The sequence below is a fragment of the Neopsephotus bourkii genome, unplaced genomic scaffold (assembly GCF_033783945.1).
Source record: "Neopsephotus bourkii isolate Nb327-2 ecotype Australia unplaced genomic scaffold, CSIRO-AGI_Nbou_v1 NB_730, whole genome shotgun sequence".
In the NCBI taxonomy this organism is placed as follows: domain Eukaryota; kingdom Metazoa; phylum Chordata; class Aves; order Psittaciformes; family Psittacidae; genus Neopsephotus; species Neopsephotus bourkii.
The window spans coordinates 2,196,647-2,220,517 of record NW_026901228.1 but is presented as its reverse complement, the minus strand read 5'-3'; the positions used below and the strand labels follow the sequence as shown (position 1 = coordinate 2,220,517).

The window sequence follows — 23,871 nt, the reverse complement described above, 5'->3', positions numbered from 1 at the left end:
TTGCTAAGTTTCCCTTGGTACCTTGAATTTGTTTTCATTTCTAAGTTATTAACTGTTTAGTGGATTTTTAAGGAAATGTCAAGATGAAGATTGTTTACTGATTCCACTGCAGTAAATCATGGAAGTCAGTCCATTTCTTGTATGGAAATGATGTTTAGTGCTTTTTGGTAGAGTACACTAAACAATCGTTAAATATCTGATACACAAAATACACATCAGTGAGCTGATGACTATTTTAAACTGAAATGAAGGGATAGACAGCATACATTGTGTATTAAAATATTCCGTGAACAATTTAAATTTTCATGCATATAAAAACCAGTCTAGTCGTTAGTTGTGGAATTTAGGTAAAAGCACATTAGCAAAGCTGCAGACCTAGTGTGTACATATTGCCTCTATGGTATTATTGTGGATTGCCATACATCTTGATATCCTTTGATACTCAACTGTTTTCTTGTAAGGTAAGAGTTGGATTTAAGACCATACTTTTTATCCTAATGTCAGTTGGCTATGGATTGAATTCTGTATTCTTGTTTTTTCCTTTTTTTCCTGCTGTGGCAAACACTATTCATGTTTTAAAAAATACTCCTTTGAAATATTTGAAACTTACATTCTTCTATTGTATTTTGTGTTATTTCTGTGAAGAAAAATGAAACTGGCAATTGATAATACCAAATGAAGAAATATTCTTTTGGTTATTGGGGCTTCTGATGTGTCAGTCTTCTTTCCTCTTTTTCTTTTTCTTTTTTTTTTTTTTTTTTTAAAGTGTGAAACCACATATGGATGAACTTTAAAAGCTTAAATTTGAAATCCAAATCCATGTTGCTGTCACTGGCATTGTAGTTACAGGTTCACATTTTGAATACAAATTACAAGTAATGTCATCTATATGCTATTTTTATAGAAGTTTTACTGTTCGTCAGCTTTCAAAGTAATTTATGTAGTTAGATAGCATGGTTTCTTTTAGTGACCTTTATTTCTTCAGAAGAAAGACATACCTAATTTTGTTTAATGGATCATTACAGTTGCGTATTTGCAAAGGCAAGGATTATAAGAATGGTGAGGCCAGGCACATCACACACTTTGTATATTACATTTTTTCTGTGTAAATAATAATTTTACTAGAACATTGTTTATGAAATACAGTTTATTAATATTTCAGTTGCTAGATTTTTTTATGCTGATTGTTGTTTACTTCAACTTTACAACTAACAATATTTTTGTGCTCTTTTTGATGCTCTTCTACCACTTAGTTTTGTATTACATATAAAAATTCATGTTCTCATATGTTTGAGAAACCACTAAGAAATCTACCTAACATAGGTAGAATACAGTACTGCAGAGGACCTCAATTTTCTCGGAGATTAATTATGTGTAGTCAGATCTGGTAAAACGTGCAGTAGGTCAAGAGATGTCCTCCAGACTTGCAGCTTCCATATACAGACACCTAACTTCTACATACAGAGCCCTAACAGATTGAGTCCATTTCCCTTGTATTTTTGGAGTGTTTTTTCTTGACAGCAAGAACGTGTCAGGTGGACCAGTTTTCATGTGGGAATGGGCGCTGTATTCCAGTGTCGTGGCTGTGTGACAGGGAGGATGACTGTGGAGATGAAACTGATGAAATGACATCCTGTGGTGAGTGTTTTGAGGTGTTTTGTGTTTGTTTATTTTCAGGGAAAAAGTAAAATTATTCTTTAAAAAGTTAAACATCTAAGGATCTCTCACATGAATTGCCAGGTCTGAATAGAAGGCTATTCTGATGTATTTTGCAGGAAAAAGTAGTCTTTTTTTTTTTTTTTATAACATAAGAGAGTATCAGCAGCTCTGCTAATTGCTGCTTTACTGAGATATTGCAAGAAGAGGTGTATTCTCTCTAATCAGCTGCTTCCAAACAATTAAGGTTTTTGTAGGTCAGCATGACTGCCTTCATCTGTTTGGCAGCTCAGGTAAGTGCTGTGAGTCTGAGAGCAAAAGGGTTAATGAGCTGTCTGCAGAATACTGTATCGTGGTGTGTTCCCTGTTTACAAGGTAATGTTTGTGATATTACTTGACTTATTAATATGAATAGTAAGTGCAGCACAATATAGTAGGATATGGTTTGAAATGAATTTTCAAGAATTTTCAAGAAAGAATACAGACTGATTATTTTACTAGGACCAGTCCTGTAAAAGTGAAGTGACAGGTTATGCACAGACAAATTGAAATCAAGGGTGTACTTCTTAGGATGCTTAGTAGTTAAACTTGTATTTTACTCAGACATAACAAGAGACTGTTTCTTAATCAGGGAGAAAGCAGTGTAGATGGAAAAGCATGGTCTTTCTTTTTTTGAAACTTCTTAGCTGTAAACTTTTTGGTAGAGTTACTAGAGTTCTATTACCAGTAACAATTTTCCTTCAAAAATCTCAATACCTATGAATCACTGGCAGTGGAGAGCAAGAAAAAAATACAAACTAAATGCATAGACGAAAGTCATAGGTTGACTCCATGATGCCCTGTGTTCCATAAATATAAAGCTCCAGGACCTCAGTTACCTGAGAATCTATGGAAGGCAACATGTAGGATCCAATCAATAAATTCTCTCCATCCATAATCCCTTAAATCTGTTTAATTACAAGTTGCTCATGACTGACAACCAGATGATACTTTTTAGTTGAGTCTGAATTGTTCCTTTTTAGCTCCATATGAGTAATACTCAGCATCTCCTATTTGTCTAATTGCATTCAGGATTTTTTAGGATTTTAACATTTAAAAAGCTATGTTTCCTGGAACATTCACCTGCTTTCTCTTGGCTTATTTTTTGTTACTGACCTCCTTTTACTTAGTAGAGGTATAACCAGAAAAAAGCAAACTGATTTTACATTGACAGTAATAGGTGTCTGATAGGTTAGTTCAAAATAGATTACATATTTGATGAAATCTAAATAAAAATAAAACTATTATGATATTAAAAGTGTGGATATTATTAAGGTAGACATCTAATTGCCATGTTTCAAATCAAGTAAGTTCTGTTACGTACAGATATAGACTAGGTGATCCCACTGAACATGTATTTTTCAATCTTTATAGCATTCTATGCAATGGTACAGTGTGGCACTGGGTACGATAATAGTTACCTGATTAGCTTTACCCTTTGTTCTCAGGCGTCTTATCAGTACAAAGATGTTAATTTCATTTTTGTAATTTCTGCCTACGAGTTTTGTTTGGTATTCTGTCAGTGATACAGAATATTTCTTCAGATCATTTATTCAGCAGTTGGTTCATAGAATCAAAAAACAGTTTGGTTGAACCTTAAAGAACATCTAGTTCAAACTTCCCTTCCATGGGCAGGGACACATTTCGCTTCACCAGGTTGCTCAAAGATCCATCTACCTGGGCTTGAATATTTTTAGGGATGGGGCAGCCACAGCTTCCCAGGGCAACCTGTTCCAGTGTCTCACCATCCTCACAATAATGAACTTTTTCCTTATATGTAATCTAAATCTACCTTCTTTCAGTTTAATGCCATTCCCCCTTGTCCTGTCCCTACCCACCCTTCTAAAAAGCTTCTCTCCAGCTTTCTTGTTATCCCCTTTAGGTACTGAAACCTGCTCTAAGGTCTCCCCAGAGCCTTCTCTTCTTCAGGCTGAACAACCCCAACTCTCTCAGCCTGTCCTCGTAGGGGAGGTGCTCCAGCCCTCTGAGCATCTTTCTGGTGGTACTTTGGACTTGCTCAAGCAGGTCCATGTCCCTCTAGTGCTGGAGGCCTCAGAGCTTCAGTACTGCAGGTATGGTCTCCTGAGAGCAGAGTAGATGGGGAGAATCACCTCCCTTGAGCTGCTGGTCATGCTACTTTTGATGCAGCCCAGGATACCTTTGGATTTCTGAGCTGTGAGTGCACATTGCCTAGTCATTTTGAGCTTCTCATCAACCAACACTTGCAAACCTTTTTTGGGGGGCTGCTGTTTTTCAGTTTGGCCAAACTTTGTGTATGTTTCATGTTGTAGAATCTTGTCTCTTTTTCCTCAAATACTGTGGTTGTGCAAATGTGTCATATACTTCATTTTTCATTGTCCCTTTTGATTTGATGGCTAATGGGCATGCTAATGGCATTTATTTGGCTATTCTATTCAGTGATATATATTTTCTTCTATGAAACAGTTTTAAATTCTTTCATTCACAAGTTTTAATATTAAAAGTAAAACAATGGTTTGCTTTTTGTTACCATTGCAAAGTGTTGATTTTTAACTGCACAAGCTTTTAACTATGTAAACTTTAGGCTCCTGTTGATTCAATAAGTTAAGCATGTTTATATTGGCATATAGTTGGGGTGAGCAGGACTGCAAAGATGAAATGCATAAACTCTTTCTAAAGATACAACCAGATTTGTGAAGAAGCATGACATTCCTGAAGAAAATTTGAAAAGAGACCATCCTTATTTTATTATTGCTTTCCTAAAGGAAACAAGTCATAATCATTTTTTCTGTCCATACGTTTATCAGTTTGTTATTATAACATTTGCACTCAGAAATAGAAGGGTGAAAGAAGTACCAAAAACTGGAGCTTTTACGATACAGCTGGATAGCAGACAGAAATGAGACTGGTTCCTACACTGTAGAGAGGGTACTCTGTGAGCTCAAGAGACTCCTTTCTTGCTTTCTCTGTTTTCAGGACATTGGCACAGAGATGGCTGTAAATCAGCTACAAGATGTGCATCTCTTTTCTGTAACATAGGAAAGGAAAAGAGTATTGAGGAGACCATAGGGACAACAGGAGAAAATTATTGTGCTGGTCCTCTAGGGTGTGAGAGGGAGCTGCAGATGATGGTGGAGACGGGCTGTGAGAAGCAAACACTGGTGATACTGCAGAACTTCCTTAGAAAGACTGTAATGGGCTGAGAATCATGACATGGGTGGTGGCCAGGATAATCACAATTAATTTTAATTAGTTTCTGTCTCTTTTATACAGGTCTTGGTTAGATGAATGGAAAGTCATTCATGTAGTCATTCATGAAGGCATTTATGTATGGCAAACAGGAATATTACATTTAATGTATGAGTTAAATTTATGGAAAAAATTATTCAACAGCTAAAAAGCGGAATTAAAAATGGCTGCAAGCTTTGCTTGAACCACATAAAGCATATACTGTAGCTAAGTACTATCATAATTGCACATTTGCCTTGTTTGTCTCAGAATAGATTTTTGTTGTCCCCTGAGAGCAAAAAGTGCTGGGTTTTGGTATTTTATTGTGTATTTTTTTCCACAAAAAAACCTACAAAACTTTCCAGGAGTAATTGACAGAGTGTAATTGTCATCACTGTCAACTTCTCACCCTTTTCTGTGTTGAAGTAGACTAATCACTTTAGTGTTTCAATGTTTTTGGTGATCTGTAAATTTTACTATTTGATACAGCTGATTTAGTTTGGTAGTTCATGCATGAATGTAACCCAGAACTCCCTCTGGATTTTTAAAACAAAACGAAAGAACACAACAAAAACCAAAACCAAAAGCTAAGCCATCTTTTCGGTTAACTTTAAAACATTTTCTGCACCAAAGAGAGCAAACAGAAATTTATTGACTTTGGAGACTAATTCATTTCTTGTCCTAAGGAAATTTTACATTTATGTGGCATAGTTTAAAAGTTTAGAAAACCTTTTCATTACTAATTACATGGCGTAATTGTCAAAATCCTTGTTGTTTCAGTTGTAGCAACACTAGGAACAATCCAGTGTAGCTAGAGCAGCTTACTGAGGAATACACTTGGGGATTTGTTCTCAGCTTGGGCAGTTTTGGTGCGGCTGGAGGACTGTGCGCCGTTTTGGACATTTCTATTGCATTTGAGTTGTCCTGTCTAAGAACTTCCAACCTGAAACCCTTCAGTGAAGGACAAACTTGCCTTTAAGTAGCAGTTCGGGCAGATTGGCCATGTTGTCATCTTTGGTTTGCATTAGTGTCAGTTACTGAGAGGTGTCTGACTGTTCTGACGGTCGTTATGGAGAATTTAGGCTCCTCCTTATTCCTTTTGAATCAAGTTAGACTTTCACATTATTTCTTACGAATTGCCAGGTTTTGTAAAGTTGGTTTTGTGTTTTCCAAACTGAATGGGTGCAAGCACTCTTTAACACGTTAATTGTATGAGCTGTATGATAGTTTTTAGAAGAAAAAGCTAAAAAAACATTTCTCCTGTGCATAAGCATATTAAATACATATCTATGTTACACAGAGATGTGTTTTTACCAGTCCCTATGAATTATATTATCTCAGTTTTCTACTACTTTTAGTGGAATCCTTGGAGGAAATAATTGTAAATACTGACACCACAGTTTTGGAAATTTTTAATGTCTGTGTACAATAACTTCTTCTTGAATGTTTTTTTGCTCGGAACTTTCTTATTTTGTAGTCTTCCATTTTCCATCTTATAATGGCAGTGCTATTACAGTTGGAGAACTTTTTTATTTAAATACATACATTGAAAATATGGCCTGTATCAGTCATCAAGCCTAGTAATTGCTCATAAATATTAGCATGCTCAGTGGCAAAGACAGCCCTGGTCTGATGGGAATGTAGGACCATATTATATGTCAAAGAATAATGCATTTCAGTGGTCTGTGTTGAAGAAGGATAGCATTTGGACTAGTATTTACAGTTAAAAACCTTTTTATCCTCTCTTTTTGGTGTTACACATTTTTCTCTTCTCTAGATAAATATCTGTCAGTTGAAAATATTTCATACAATACACTTGTGCAATGTATGCACGTAAGAAGGTGGAAGAATATTATTAAAGAGGATATACATTAAATAGTTTTTATTTCTTTTTTAACACTTCCACAGAATTCCCAACGTGTGAGCCACTAAGTCAATTTATATGCAAAAATGGAAGATGCATTAGCAGCAAATGGATCTGTGATTCAGGCAAGTATCAGGTATTCTATATTTGCAATGGATATGGTAGATCTTGCATAAATATTGCTTTGATACCCACTCTTTTCTTCTGAGGCTGATATTGCTAGTTTGTTTTGTAAGTGGTCAAAGAATAAATGCAGCATTTTTAAATTGCTGACCTGACCTAGAAAGCAGCAATATTGAAGCTTCACAGAAGGAATGGTACAGTGAATGATATGGTAATAGTTACAAACAGTATTTTCTGTATCATAAAGTGTGATTTAAACTTTGATTGTTTAAAAAAAAAAATGCTGTTGATTATGAAAGTATTTTCTAGTTTTAGAAAACAAAATAGTTCCAGGGACTGAAGTATCTGATTTTTTTTGTTGTGAGTTTAATTTAATAAATACTATAGCTCGAGAGGGATGGCTAAGGCAATGTAGTTCTTTTGTCTGACAGATTACATATTTGAATGACAGCTGTTAAAATTAACCTTTCTTCAGAGCTTTTGATGGCGGAGTGATGTCATGCCAGTCCTAATAACATTGGGTTGGTTCTTTATCCACCATAGCATTTATTATTAAGATTTTATATGGCTGACAGGAATTCATAGCTGTAAATGGACAGATTCTCCAAATTATCACAGTGTGCTTGCTCAAATTCTCTGCAAGGAGACCCTCTAGCGTTTACCTGACATATTTGTCTTTCCCTATCTTGTCAATAACAACCAAATTGTGGGAATTGTCTTTAAGATTTTTGTAATGACTAAAACATAGAGTAACTGGAAACTACATTCCAACATTATTATTTATATGCTGCCATCTCCCTCCACCTTGCACTGTTCCAAGTACCTGGAAATAACATTTGCAGTACTATTGAAAAGAAGTTCTGACATCAGATTTTCACTTTGGTTTATATGAAATGCTCTTGTGAGACCTCACTTGGAGTATCGTGTGCAATTCTGGTGTCCTCAACATAACAAGGACATGGAACTGTTGGAACAAGTCCAGAGGAGGGACACGAGGATGATCAGGGGGCTGGAGCACCTCACATATGAAGATAGGCTGAGAAAGTTGGGGCTGTTCAGCCTGGAGAAGAGAAGGCTGCGTGGAGACCTCATAGCAGCCTTCCAGTATCTGAAGGGGGCCTATAGGGATGCAGGGGAGGGACTCTTCATTAGGGGCTGTAGTGATAGGACAAGGGGTAATGGGTTGAAACTTAAACAGGGGAAGTTTAGATTGGATATAAGGAGGAAATTTTTTCCTGTTAGGGTGGTAAGGCACTGGAATAGTTTCCCCAGGGAGGTTGTGAATGCGCCATCCCTGGCCAGTGTTCAAGGCCAGGTTGGATGAGACCTTGGGTGAGATGGTTTAGTGCGAGGTGTCCCTGCTCATGGCAGGGGGGTTGGAACTTGATGATCTTAAGGTCCTTTCCAACACTTAACGATTCTATGATTCTAAGTGCTTTGTGAATGTCCTTAAATGTCCAAGTTAACTTAATGAATCACTGAGAATATTGTTTAGAAGCCTGGGTAGTTAAACACAAGTAAAGAAATTAAGAAAATCCACAGCCTTTTTGTGCTTGCTGGTGTCTGTGACTGAATAACTGTAAGTAAGATTTTAGATTATCCAAAGTGGCAGAGTGAAGTTCTGTTTGTGAATTAAAGAATTACTTGCATTGGAAATAATTTTACCCTATGCCTGCGGGCAGCAAGCATGCTATTTTATTTACTGGATGTTATTTTTTTGTCTTGCCTTCTTGGAAATATTTTTCTCCTCATATATTTTATTCATATTCTTTCTATCTTTTTATCATCATTATATTTAAAATAATAATATTTGCAGATGATGACTGTGGTGATGGAAGTGATGAACTGAGCTGTGTTCACTCGTGTTCTGCTGATCAGTTCAGATGTTATAATGGTAGATGTATTCCAAGTCATTGGGCATGTGACGGAGACAATGACTGTGGAGATTTCAGTGATGAAACCAAAACAAACTGCAGCAAGGAAGGTTAGTTGCTTTTTCTCTTCTTACATACATACAGGCACAGAGAATACTTTGTTATAAATACAAAGGACCCATCTTTAGTCAATGAAAAAAAGAAAATGCTTTTAACCTTGGTAAAGCTTAGTATGGAAAATACGTCAAGTGTAAATGGTAATAGAGAAGCGTATCATAGAAGAAGAATGCATTTGAAAGCGGACTGGGTATTGTACTGAGAGAAGTTTTGTAGTTTTACCTCACTAAATTGTACTAAACATGATGTTTGTCTTGTCAGAGATGCATACTGCCTAGATAAAGAGACAGTAAGCAACATTCCTGTTTATACATTTGCTGTTTATATTTTCTGGGGCTTTTACGCAGTCACTCTTATTGTTAATCTGTATTTTTCTGTTGTGTGTGGGATGGTTTTGTTGTTTTGTTTTTCAGTGGTCTTACTGAAGCATAAAGATGTTGGAACAAGACTACAGTCCCATTTCAATGCCATGCACTGTATTAATTTGGATGGGGAGAGAAGGGGAGGATGCTTGTAGCAAAGGATAATAAATAATCAGATAAGAGTGGAAGAATGTTTTTCTCTTATTTTTCTCATAGGGATTTTTCCACAGCAAAGTAATTACACACAATTTTATTGGTCCACTAGGACGTACACCTTCTTGGGAAAGAGTAGAATGAAGGGAATGTGGTGTGAGGATGGGCTTACAAAGCACCCGGAAAACTTTTATCAGCCTTGGTCCTCCTTACATCTCTAAATTCATTCTTGTCTGACAGCAGTGAAAAAAAAAAAAAACAAACCACCAACAAATTGATATTTACCTTGAGTCTGTGGTGGAATGGCAGTGAGGAGAAAGAGCAGAATAAGAAAGAGCTTATCTTGAAGCTTGTGCTGGAGTGATGAGTTAAGAAGGAATAGTGAGTTTTGAGGGTTATGCTTGAGTACATTTGATTTTGGCTTTTGTTAGGAAGGGGGATTCTAAGTCACTGTAGTCTTGGCATGGAAGAAACACATATGAGCAAATTCTTCAATGTAATTTCTTATTTTCTAAGAAACTCCCTCTACTGGAAGATGCAGTGGGAAGGAGTTTCAGTGCAGTCCTGATGGGAGCTGTGTTCCTGAGTTGTGGCGATGTGATGGAGAAAAGGACTGTGAAGATGGTAGTGATGAAAAAGGCTGTAATGGAACTATACGACTGTGTGATGAAAAAACAAAGTTTTCCTGCAAGAGTACAGGTATGAGCTTGGATATAAGTTTTGCAGTCATTCACTCATTGTGTGTGCATCTGTCTGTGTGAATACTATTTGAATACTGCTTAATACTAGTGAGGTGATGTTACTTATTGCAGTCATACCAGAAAAATACTATTAACATACTTCTCCTAACCTGTTTAATGATTTGTGATATAAAATGGATGGGGTTTGAAATTACTTAAAGCTGAAACTGTTGTGTGTGATAATACATCAAGCCAAATATTTAAATTTACCATTTATTGGTACTTAAAAGTCCAGGAATTTTCTTCTATTTTGCAACTTTGGCTCTAAAAATGAGTTGATTTAAATGGTATAAATTAGCTAGAAGACTTCAAAGAATTAGAACTGCAGCACTGGAAATGAGACCATAAAATTTTGCTAAGTGTACTGCATTAAAACTTGTGAAAAGAATGTGACATGTCTTTACATGAGGATATTTTGCAAAGTAATGCTTTGATGGAACATTTTCTGAAGGGGCAGTCCAGTTAGGAAGAAATTAATGCATGTCAGCAATGTGTTAATCTTTTAATAATTTATTTCAAAGCTTAATGAAGTATTAGAAGTAAAATAACTTTCAAAGCAAAATGTAATTCAAAATATAATAAGCAGTACTATTGTTGCCATTAGGCAACTATAATTATTACAGGAGAGAAGAACCCATTCTAATGCCTGTATTCCAGTTAAGCATGGTAGATGTTGCAGGCTGTTCATGTGAACTCTGTCCAAAAGTATATGTGAATATGTGTGGATGTAAGATACTTTATTCAGATCTACAGTGTGAACAGAATGCATTTTTAATATGTGAATTATTTTGGGAAGTCTTAGAAATGCTTGGAGGTTTGGTGCTACTTGGATTTTTAAATCCTAGAAATCATAATGTATGGTTAAATAAATACGGAATACTGAATCTTGTCTAAAGAAAACATTTCCTTGTGTTCTTACAGTTTCCATAAAGATGTATAGAACAAGAAGCTGTTAAATGAAGCAGCTTCACTAAGTAAAAAGATTATTCACTTATAATAGGTCTGTTTTTCTGAAGTAGGCCAATAGGAACCCTAACACAGGAAATACACATTTTCCCTGGTACTCTCTCTTTCCTGGTGCGTAAATGGGGAAAAAGTCTCAAACTTGCATTGCCTCATTACACACCTACCTATGTGTAGTTGTGCACAAGGACAGCAATACCTCAGTCATTTTACAGGAAGAAGCATGAAATACGACTTCTCTGGCTGCCACATATAAATACAGCAATAAAATTGTCATCAGGCTTTTGTTAAATTCAATGGTATATGGTTTTGATTGAGAGGAAGATGAAATTAAGCTTATTGGTTGTGTGAAAGCATCACTTTAGAAATCAATTGTAATAGTTTAATCCTTTTTTTTTTCTTTCACTGTTTTTCTTCTGTCAGTCTGGGAAGGAGCAAAATCACTTTTCTGGAGCAGGAATGTTAGTAATGCATTGGAAGAGAAAACAGCAAAAGCAAATTCTTGTTTAGCTAATTTTCAGTAGTATTCATATAGTAGAATAAAGGAGTAATGGGTTTCTGAGAAATAGTTTCTGTCATGATTCTTTCAGGTTTCAGAATACACATAATTTTCTCTGTAGATTATTTAAAGAAATAATACTGTCTGGCTTCCACACTTACGAGAATTGCTCATACGAGGAGAAAATGGCAAATTCTTTGATTAGAGTGCTTGGTCGTGTCATCTGGTTTCCTAATAAAGAATATGATGGGTCTGGGTAGGAACATGTGTATGGGTGGGGAGGGAGAAGAGCCAATACATTTTGAGGGCAGTGACAGTGAGAACAGCAATAGTGAAATGTTACTGCCCACTTTTTTGCTTACTTTTTTTTTAGGTTTATGGCTGTAAATAGTAGCTGCAGGGTCTTTTCTTACTGTAGTTTTTGTTGGCTGTGGTTAATCTGTCACAATGCCACAGACATGAATGTCATATTGCAATTTCAGCATTTGTCAGCCTTCAGCCAAAGATTTATCTGCTTTAGTTTAATGGTACTCTTGAGAACCCATCATATCTAGCCCCTTTTCTGATACACACTTAAGGATATCCAACAGTGGATATTTTATAACTTATACAGCTAGCCTTCTTCTAACTTGCCTCTAAATAGCTGAACATTTTTTCCTAATAAGTCATCTGAATCTTTACTGCAATTTTAGTTTTCTTCATCTTTTCACCAGTATAAAAGTCTTTTGAATATGAAAGATGTCTGTCATGTGTCTCCTTAACCACATTATTTATTGAATAAACAAATACTTTTTTTCCGCTTGCATATCTTCTGGTTTTACTTTAGACGTTTTAAACCTTTAGTATTTTTGTTGGTCTCACTGGAACTTTCCGACCTGTGCAGTTCTTGCGCTGTGATGTCCAAAGTCAGCCAAAATGCTGCACAGCACTTGAGTGAACAGATTTCAGAGTGACATTTCTAATTTTTTCAAGAATGTTACATGGTTGTTTCTGGTGAAGTGTGATGAAAAATACAGTAGAGTTTGCACAGCAGTAGTATCTGAGATGCAATAAATACCCGATTGTGATTGACTACTGTTGGGCTGCTTCTAGACAGTTATTTTCTATACTTTTAAATTAGATTAGTATTCTTTTACATTAGACAAGACATAATTAGATTAGACGAAGAGCTAACTTCCTATTTTAAATTCTGATTCTGTCCTCCAAAAATTATAGGCTCAGTTTTATGCACTACATAAATCTATCATTTTAATTCCATCTCACTATTTTAAAGTTTGTATTACTGGACCAGGAACAGAATCTCTGCAGTCTCAGTTAGAAAGTATCTAATTACTCTAATGATCATAATCAAGTACTTTTTTAAGAAAAATGCAAGAGCCATATATACTTCAGTTTAGTGCAGTTGATCTCAACTGCAATGTGTATTTGTCATACTTGCTGCTTTTTATATTTATTTCAAGAAACATTTAATTTTGTATCTTAGCATTTTTATTGCTACCCTGTGGGCTATTATTTTACCCTTTTTTTCCTCACATGATCTCATATGTTAATAACATACTGGAGTGGGGGGCAGGGAAGATGAGGGAAGAAGTAGGATTTTTTTGGTGTGGAACATAAGTACATAGAGAGGAAGTGAAGGGGTGGGTAGTCATCACAGTGATACTGGAAGAGGAGAGCAATAGCAATTGTACTGGATGGATGGAAGTGTAAGAGTCAAGATACCAGCATACAACAAATAGAGAAGAATGGAAAGAAGTCAATACTGAAAAGAAGCTGATGAAGAAATTGGTAGGGCTGCCCTACAGATTGTCGGTGCTCATGAGGAGGAAAGGGTTACCGTGGAGAGATACAGCATGAGAGGAGTTTTTAAGAAGGAGAAGATTTAGTAAGAACATCAGAACAGGATGCATGGAGGAGTTCAAAGAGTGGAAAGAGTATTGCTCATAAGGTGTCTTTACCCTGTTGCATTGCTTCCACTTGTTCCCTGCCTGCTCTGTCTCCTCTCTCACCATTAGATCTTTAGAGCTGTATATCTTGTACAACTACTTTAATAACCCTTTTGAACATACTGCTTGTTCAAAATGATGAAATTTCTAACTTGAGAAGTGGATTTCGTTGACACTAAGAATTTAAATAAAAAGAAAACACCATAGCAAGTAAACGAGAAAATTGTGCATGTTGCTCCAGTACTGGTTTTATTCTCATTTCATAGTTCCTTTGTTTTCTGTGGCAACAGCTGTTTTATTTAGGCCTTGAGTTTTTTTCTTCCTTCTCTTCCAGGAGACATGCATAAATATCTGCTGTCTACTAATAGCTTTTAAGACACAGAAATTACCATCTTCATGAAAGAATGTAGTTCAGTCTAAGTCTCAGGACAAGGATGATCATCAATTTATCATCACGACATTTAGTTAAATGTGTCAGAACATTCTTTCATTTTGATGGAAATGAGCTTGAGACCATTCTGTAAGTTAGGAAGGCATTACAGCTGTAGGCAGCAAGAATTAAGAGTAAGATGAAGCTGAATGCAGTAACGCTCCATCAAAGTAGTTTTCCTACAGTAAAATATATAATCAGTTGAAAAACTTCCTGTGCTCAGTATCTCAACAAAGACTGAACAGTATATATACTTGCTAATATTTGTAGGAAATAGAAAATGTTGGAAAAGCATTTTGATCTGGCTTTCCCACATACTACTTGCTTCAGAAATTTTGATTCATTACTTTACGTATATTTTTGTGTTACACGAAAAAGCCATGGAAAAGAACAGATGGATGCATTGAGACAGTTAATATATGATGGAATTTTACTAAAAATGTTCCTGGAAAACAAAAATGTAAATTTCACTAACAGTCAGTAAAGCAAAAATACTTAAGTGAGTATTAAGAATTATTTCAAGATGGTCATAATACGTCATTAAGTGCGTCTCTTTAGAATTTTGGCAAAGATTATTTCCTTGAATATATATTCTACTTAAGAACATGTCATAGCTATTGTAGTAGAAGATTAATCTTTCATTATAAAACATATCTTCATTAGAGTAAGAGGAAGGCAGTAAAACTGATTTGCTCTGTAAACATTTGTATGTATAAAAGATTAAAAAACAGATTTGGAGCTCTACTGGAAGCAATGCCAGTTTACTTTGGGATCTGGTTAGTTTGCTTGATGATGGTATTTTCCATTAGCTTTCATTCTACTGCTGTGTTATAATAATATATAAAAATCAATGATCATGTCAAGATAATAAAGAATATGGGCACTTTTTTTTAAACACTTGTGATTTCATGTAATGATAAACCACAAACACATCATGCATGCAGCTTTGTTTTCTTGTGTCTGTGCAATTCTGTTTTTTTCATTGTAGGATATTTGGGACTTTGGCCACTGTAAAGAATGGTGAAAGCTTTTCATTCTAATTGACACCTTTTATTTTCATTCTAATTGACACTTTTTAAGTTTTCCAGGTGATTGCACTGGCAAAATGATGTTCTGTTGTTTGAAACCACACTCACTGTAGTTTGATCCTAAAGTTTCAGTTCTTGGTTTTCTTCATCGAAAGTGAAAACAGTCTCACATATGCTGCAGAAACGTAAATTTTTCATTGTTCTTGTTTTGCTATATTTTGTCCTGTTGTCACTCTTTGATGACATTAGCACCCTTCCCATTAAAAGATGACTAAAATATAAAATGAAAAGTGTTATGTTACTCTCAAGCAAATATTTCCTTTAAAGAAAACTGAAATCTGCTACTGTATTATAGCAGATAGTATAGTTACAGTTAGGGACATTAGCTACACTGTGTGGAAAGCAATAAAGAATCCCTTTTGAGGTGGTTTTATATTGTCATAGTACAGAAGTAAAAGGCTGCCTGTAGCAGACGTGACACTGAGGTGCATTAAAGAGCAAACAGCGTTTTGTTCCAATTGTTTATTTCACACAATGAATCGCTTGCTCCCCCCACAAAGTCATGATCAGTCTCAGCTTCCTGTTTGGAGGATTGTTGCTAAACTGGGAAGAGGGGGCCAAAAGTTGTGTAATTTCACGCTGTGCAACCGTTTGCAGTTACCAGTCTCGGGCATCATTAGTCAGTCCCTGGGCATCCACCAGCATTGTCATCAATGGATCTAGACATTTCCAGGATCTTCTTTCCCATTCCGGACTGATTTTTCTCTACCTAAATAGTTTATAGGCAGAAGCACAGCCCAAGCTTCCTAACCTGTGGTTCTTCCTGTTGTCTCTTTATTACTCAAAGAATAAGGTACATTCCACTTCAGTCTAGGTGTTGTCAAAATTTACAACTAGTCCATACTGGTTGTAGCTAGCAAGTAACAAGTTTATGCTTGAGAGCTGGAAATCAGTTTGGCACGAGAGAGAGCACTCACAGATGCACACCTGGAGGTGGTAGCATTCTTAATCTCAGTTATTTTTCACCTAATAAAATCCCTGTTTTGGGTGATGCTAATCTAATACCTGTATGTTTTTTAAAGATCAACTCCCCCTTTCCTAATTAAGAGGCTGCCTCTAGACATTGATGATCAGCAGAAAAGTTCTCCCTCCCCCCCATCTTTGGAGGAGTGAAAGAAAGGATCTGAACCCTGATTTGATAAAACTGAAATCATATAGGAAGTTTCATCTGCTGTAATTGATTTGTCTAAAGGATAATCATTTACCTGTCATAATGTGGAAATGTATTGTGTATAGTTCCTGGAAAGATTTTGTTTCTGAAACCTATGCTAATAGACTTACATTGAAATGTAGCTCCTATGGCAAGCTCTTGGAATAGAAGATAAAGGAAGAATGATGAAGAAAAGCAGAATTAAAAAGAAACAAAACGTAAAGCTTTTTATTATAATTTGTAATATTTAACAGATTATGAGGCTGTGTCCTGCCTGTATGCAGTTCTGTTTAGAATAGAATGGCTAGGATTGATGTTGTTTGGAAAATTACTGTCAACATTGATCTGGATGTTGCTTCAGAGTATACATAAAAGTTGACTTCTTTCTCTTCATCTAAGAGGAAAGTGCTATTAATAGCAAGCATAATAAAACCAAATATCTGTGTAATGCTACTGAGGTTTTTTTTTTTTCCTAAAGTTTGCTTCCAGTCTAATTCCCTGTGTTTATTGTCTCTTTTCTCCAAGGGAGATGCATTAGCAAAGCGTGGCTATGTGATGGCGATATTGATTGTGAGGATCAGTCTGATGAGGATAATTGCGAGGGCTATATGTGTGGACCACCAAAATACCCTTGTGCTAATGATACCTCCATCTGCCTACAGCCTGAGAAGCTCTGCAATGGGAGAAGAGATTGTCCTGATGGATCTGATGAAGGCGACCTTTGTGGTACTTTTAGACACATTTTCTTGATTATTCTTGTTTTATTGTTATTATTGTTTGTCATAATATTTTTTACCTAAAAAAACAGATCTCATGTTTATCTTACTGAAATTTTATTATAGTAGCTTATAGGATGATTTTTTTACTTCAGTCATACTGGGTTTGTGCTTGAATTACTAGTTCTCTTCAAAAAAGGGAAAACATAATTCTTAGGTAATTCCTTAATTTCCTACCCCCTTAAAATACTCCTAGAGAAAAACAATTTTAAAGGCTCTGCTATATATGAAAGGATAAGCTAATTTTCAGCTCTCCAACTACAAAAGCTTAAGGTCTCCTTTTGGTGCAGCTCAGTATACAGTTGGCTTTCTGGGCTGTGTGCATGCAGAGCGCGGCTGGCTCATGTTCAGTTTCTCTTCATTCAGTACCCAGAGGTGTTCCTCCTTAGGGCTGCTCTCAGTCTGTTCCGTGCCCACCCTGTATCTGTGCTTAGGACTGCCCTGACCCACATGCAGGACCTTACACTTGGCCTTGTTGAACTTCCTGAGGTTTGCACAGACCCACCTCTCAACCACGTCAAGGTCCCTCTGGATGGCATCTGTTCTCTCCAGTGTGTCAAATGCACCACATGAGCTGGTGCCACCAGAAAGCTTGCTGAGGTTCCACTGAGTCCCACTGTCCCTGTCACTGACAAAGATGTTAAATGACGCTAATCCCAATACTGACCCCTGAGGAATGTCACTCGTCACAGGTCTTCACTTGAACATTGAGCTGTTGAGCACAGCTGTTCAGCACAACCATCCAGGCAATTCCTTACCCACTGAGTGGTCCATCCATCAAATCCATGCTTCTCCTTTTTAGACAAGTATGTGATGCTGGACAGTGTCCAATATTTTGCACAAGTCCAGGTATATGACATCAGCTGCTCTTTCCTGATCCACCAGTGCTGTGGTTTGGTGGATGTCAGTGCTGTAACCCCAGCATGCATATAAGGTCACCAAATTTGTCAGGCACAGTTCACCCTTAGTGAAGCTGTGTTGGCTGTCACCTATTGCCTCCTTATTTTACATGTGCCTTAGCACAGTGTTCAGGAGGATCTGCTCCATGATCTTGCTGGGCACTGAGGTGAGACTGATCAGCCTGTAGTTCCTTAGGTCTTCCTTTTTCCCCTTTTTAAAATTGGGATTTATTTTCCCCTTTTCCAGTTAGTGGGAACTTCTTCAGACTTCAACAACCTCTTGAATATGATAGCCAGTGGCTTAGCCTCTTCATCTGCCAGTTTTCTTATCCCACAGATACATCTCATCAGGTCCCATGGATTTGTGTACCTTCAGCTTCCTTAGTGAGCAGTTCTTCATTCTCCTAGTCCCTGACTTTGCCTTCTGTGACTTGAGCAGTGTACTTGGAGCTCTTGACAGTGAAGACTGAGGCAAAAAAGTCATTGAATACCTTAGCATTCTCCATATCCCAGCTAACCAGGTCTCCGATTTCAATCTGGAGACGGCCCACGTTTTCCTTCTATCACTGATATACCTATGGAAGCTTTTCTTGTTGCCCTTGACATCTCTGGTCAGCTTTAATTCTATGAGGGCTTTAGCTTTGCTGACCTGATCCCTGGCTGCTTGGACAGTTTCTTTGTATTCCTCTCAGGCTGCCTGTCCTTGCTTCCACCCTCTTTAGGCTTCCTTTTTGTGTCTGAGTTTTTCCAGGAGCTTCTTCTTCATCCATGCAAGTCACCTCATCTTTTTGCCTGACTTCCTCTATGTTGGGATGCACCACTCCTGAGCTTGGAGGATGTGATCCTTGAACATTACCCAGCTTTAGGAAAAATTTTGGTGATTTTATAATTATTATTTTATTATTATATCGTTTGCCTCTCGCCACTGACCTTGCTTTGCATAAGATGTTTTCCAAGCTACAACATTCTGTTGCAAAGCATTTGGAGATATTTACAAGCATTTTTGCACTCTAGGATCTTTCATTCCTAGGAGATCCTGCACTGGACTAAGCACAGTTGCTTAGCACAGGAGGCAGAGTTCACTGGCTGGGCAACAGCAGCTGCAGGGTATGTCAGAGAGATCTTCACACTGTCCTGTTCTGCTGGTCAGTCTTGCAGCTAGTGTTGCAGGGGAGGACCTGAAATTCGGTGCTCCTCTGGAATATATTGTGTTGTAGACCTAAATCCTCTGAGAGCTGCACATGAATCTCATGCTGTCTAGACTCCAGGTGAAAAAAATTACAATGTAAGATAATTTATATTATTTCTCTGCTATTTCTGTGATTGGACAATTATGTTCCTACTAGTAGCAGCCCATTATGACACCTTTATCCTATTGGCTACTATGTAGGGCCAAGCTTGGATTATAATAGTTCCAACTTTTAGCTGGTGTGTTATTAGTCAACAGGTATTTCAGTGGCTTTTAATTAGCTATCTTTAAAACATACCTAACCATAAACTGAAAGATGAGATGTTGGGATGTTGGACAACACATTTGCCATTAGGAACATAAAGGAACTTGAATCCTTTGTGACAAAAACAGCTGCAAAAGACCAAAATTGAAATCTGAACAAAGGACTGTTAGAAGAGGGCTTTGTTGTTCTTATTCTTATTGGTGTATTTTTTATTTTGTTTTGGTTTGTTTATTTTGTTGTTTTTTGTGCAGCGTTTTTTTAAATGGTAAGGAAATATTTCTTCTGTAGGAATCTGCTGCATTTTATACATCTTGCCGTAAGCGAGCAAGGCTTTCAGGAACTTGTTAGAATCAAACAAAATAATAAAAAGGCACCAAAAAAAAAAAAAAAGGAAAAAACACCCCAAAACAAAAGCCTAGTTTCCAGCTACAGTAAGTCAGTTTGGTCTTCCCATTGATACGCTGGATACCAGTAGTACTATGAGGTAAGGAATAGTTCTATAGGTTGGTAGTTTGTTTTTTTTTCTTTGCTTTAAAGGTCCCAGACTTTCGCACAGACACAATTTTCATGCTTTTAATTCAGGTGTTTTAAGGGTTTCCTAAATCAACTTCAATTTGCTTAGCAGAGCTTTGTAAATCATCAAATACCTGCAGAATATAGTGTGAGAGTGATGACACAGAGATTGCAGCAGTAGTATCCTGTAGTTGATCTTACTGGAAAACAAGGAGAAAGAAATCCTGATTTTTACTTCTAATTTGTACATATTTCTTTGACAAGTTACTTGTGATATGGATATGTAGGACTAAGAGTTGAAGCCTTCTCCCTGAAAGCTCAAGTGGCTGGAGGTAGGGAAGTATTTGTGAAAGTACACTTGTTTCCCTGGGCATCAGGTCTTTGAACTGGCTCTGTATGGACACTTTAATTATTAATGAATAAAATAATACTCATGCAAGCCTGAAAATATATGTACATTGTACATCAGCCATGCTACAAGCTTGGAAAGTTGCAGTAAAGCTACTATGACAAATGCTTATAATGTAGATTATATATGAATATAATGTAGATTGTAGTGCAGTAAAGCTACCATGCCAATACTTATAAATTAGATAATATAAAAAAATGAATCTAGAAATCTGTTTAACAAATGTAAAATTAATTTTCTGCTACTTAGACGCCTGTTAGCCTTGCAGCCTTTAATGTTTGGGATTTTTTTTCTGTGTTATTTCAGATGAATGTTCACTTAACAATGGGGGATGTAGCCATCAATGTTCTGTGATTCCTGGAGGAAGAATTGCGTGCTCCTGCCCTACAGGATTGAGTCTTAGTATAGACAACAAAACTTGTGAGATCATGGATTACTGTACCAGGCACCTTAAGTGTAGTCAAGTTTGCGAACAGCATAAAAATACTGTCAAATGTTCCTGTTATGAAGGCTGGAAACTCAGTAAGGATGGAGAAAACTGTGTTAGTACTGGTGAGTTGAAATTTAATGTATTTTTAATATTCTAGATGTTGATAGCTGTTATGTCCCTTTAGTGAGAGGTTATTTCAATTTTGAAAGAAATATAGGCCTGAATTGTCCAAATGCATGGATGACAGCAATATGAAGAACTCAATTAAAGCTGTCCCTATTCTTCATGCGGGATGAAGTGGTATGGCAATATAAGCCTTTCTAAGAACATCAGTATCACATGATTCCTAAGTTGTTTGAGTTTTATAATTTTTCATGTAGATTTAATATACAGGGGATATATATATACATAAGTGTGTGTGTATATATATGTATAATATGGTATATTTTCTATGTATTTTGAAGAAGTGGATCAGCCTGTGACATCATGGTATTGATCAGTGTTACTTGAGGGTTCAGAAGTGTAATATTAAACAGTCATGCGCACACATATAGTCAATTATCCACTCCCTGTTAGCATTCACAGTTTAACCTGGTTTTTCACCTGTGACGTTCTGGTTCCTGGTTTTGGTCATTAGTAAGGCCTTTCAGCTCACTAATCAAGAAGGAAACCAACATAAACCAAAACAGGAGAGGGGAATGCATTCCCCTCATTTTTCACTACTGTGAATGATTCCAAAATTATTTAGAAACTACATTAGGGGTATATTTTTCAAGTGCAGTCTTGTGTATAAAATACAAACATGTATGTGCAATAGAAACTGCCACCATATCTTTACCTCATTGTAGACAGTTACAAATAGCATTGATTTTGCTCTCTAGATTTTCAAAATTTTAGTTAAGGATTTCTTTCTATGTTTTTATTCTTTGTTATTTTTATTCTTTGATAGTATCTTATCAACTCTTAGTAGAAATGTCTCCCAAACTGTCACTTATTCAGATTGTTCATTATTCAGTAGATACCATAAATAAGATCATCTTGATTTATTCCAGATACTCAACATTTCCTCAAATGATTTACATGAAAAACTTCTGAGTCTGTAAGGCTAAGTCTTTCAAGGCCAGGTTGGATAGAACCTTGGGTGACAGGATTTGGTGTGTGGTGTCCCTGCTCATGGAAGGGGGGTTTGAACTAGATGATCTTAAGGTCCTTTCCAACCCTAACTATTCTATGATTCTATGATTGTGTGAAAGCTAGAAATAAACACCAAAGTTTCCTGTTGCTAGTCACCTGAGATTTAGTAGTTCGCAGCCAACTTAATGGTCCTTATTTCAGAAAAGGCAAATTCTAATCAATCTGCTTTGACAATGAGCTACTTTATACAACATTTTAGAGCTTCATTACAGTAGTAATGAAGGCCGTAAATTACTTATTGCCGAAGTATCTATTGGATGCAAGAAAAATATTTTTCTTCTGCAAAAAAAAAATCAGTAATTAAAATTTATGTTTGTATCATGGATATTCTTCTAAAGAGCTTTTTAGCAAACATTCGTGAATTACAACTTGTGCCTTAGAGCTATTTTTTAATTCATTAAGAATGTGATTTACATTCATCAGGCTGGAATGGCTGTTGTTGTAATTTCCAGAATGATCTCTAAATTGAGTCTTTGTGTCTCTGTAATTGTTACTATCATATGTTAATAGTTACTAATACAGTATGAGATCAGGAACATATGTTGTTCAGATAGTAGACTCTCAAATCATCCTTTACTGGCATATTGCTGCAGTTCTGCATATCTGAACTTTAATTCATTGCTGTTAAAGTTCTTATTTTATGACATTGCTTTTTTCTTACTCTTAGTGACTTTCGACTGGTCTTATTTGTTTTCTTATAGACATCTACAGTAATTCAAAAAGTGCATTCTTAATGAGTTACAAAATGAAAAAAATAAGTGTTTAAGACAGAGTTAGGAACTTGGTGGAGGAAACAAAGTTGAAACAAACTTTAAGTTGAAGCAAATAGAGATGGCCAGCATTTGGAATCTAAGGGGAAAAAAAAACCAAACAACCCACAGTGACATTCATTTGTGCGGGAAACTAAGAAAAGTGAGACAACAGTTTCTCAGTTTTTCTTATGCCCATTTGATACTTTATTTTCTTTTATGGCGTGATTGAAGCATAATGTTAAATAAAACTTTCAATTCAGTCTGAAAATTCTAAATCACTTTAATATAGCTCATTTTATAGTCATTGAATGATAAGGTGGAAGGAAGATCAAAGGCTAATACTGATGTTATCTGTTTTCAAAGATCTTAAGACACTTTCAGTGGTGAGCTCCAAGTTTCTCAGTGGTGAGATGCTGTAGTGCTTCACAGTCCTTAAGATTCCCCCCTCCATTCCCCACTAGTCTTTCTGAGTCTTCCTGCTCCAGTTTCAGACTTTAATCCTTGGCTTGCTTGTTATTTATATAGAAAACAAGATTTTCCTGTTTTCAGTTCATCAGGCTTTTATGTCTTTGGAGAATTTTGTGTGCTTGCACTCATCATTTTATTCCATTGTTTTTTAGATTAAGCAATTCCAAACTGTTCATTCTTTCCTTACAGGCCATGCTTTCTAGACCTCTTACAACACTTGATGATATCCTCTTGCATTCCTGTAGTTGATATTCTTCTTTGAGCCATACTCAGGACAGAGGACAGTATTGTAGACTGGATTCACCAAAGTTTAGGGGGAAGAAGTGGAAGGATTATGTCATATTTATTTCAGGTGCAAGCATTTAGTTGACCTTATTTACAGCGCCGTTGTTGAGCTAATTTTCTAAATTATTTTCTACAGATCTGGTATCCCATCAGTTATATACTCAATTTTATGCAGCTTATTACCCTTGAAATGTGATACTTACTGCACGTACAAGAATAGGGAGAGTAGGGCAGTAATAAGTAAAATTCTAGACTCCGGTTGTCCAGACTGTGGTGATTACTACATTATGTAAAGCAAAGTGGTGGCTGAACTCTGGATCACAACTCACCAGCTAGGCAATAATTGATGCTATCCATGTGGCTAGCATCAGTTAGCTAGCCACATGGATCATAGAGGAACCTATGTAAAATGGTTTCCGTTGTCTTTCTGAACTCTTTCCAGAGAAATTTTGCACTGCAATGCGGTGTCTTTTGTTTATC

General features: G+C 36.4%; 1 protein-coding gene across 1 annotated transcript in view; it reads left to right on the top strand.

The window, feature by feature from the left end:
- Positions 1 to 23,871, top strand: part of LRP1B (LDL receptor related protein 1B) — a 739,603-nt gene that overhangs the window by 487,489 nt on the left and 228,243 nt on the right. Inside the window, exons 17-22 of the mRNA XM_061354354.1 lie at positions 1,522 to 1,638; positions 6,811 to 6,891; positions 8,706 to 8,873; positions 9,912 to 10,094; positions 16,737 to 16,937; positions 20,569 to 20,814. Of these exons, the coding sequence (XP_061210338.1) occupies positions 1,522 to 1,638; positions 6,811 to 6,891; positions 8,706 to 8,873; positions 9,912 to 10,094; positions 16,737 to 16,937; positions 20,569 to 20,814 (996 nt within the window). The remainder of the gene's footprint in view (positions 1 to 1,521; positions 1,639 to 6,810; positions 6,892 to 8,705; positions 8,874 to 9,911; positions 10,095 to 16,736; positions 16,938 to 20,568; positions 20,815 to 23,871) is intronic.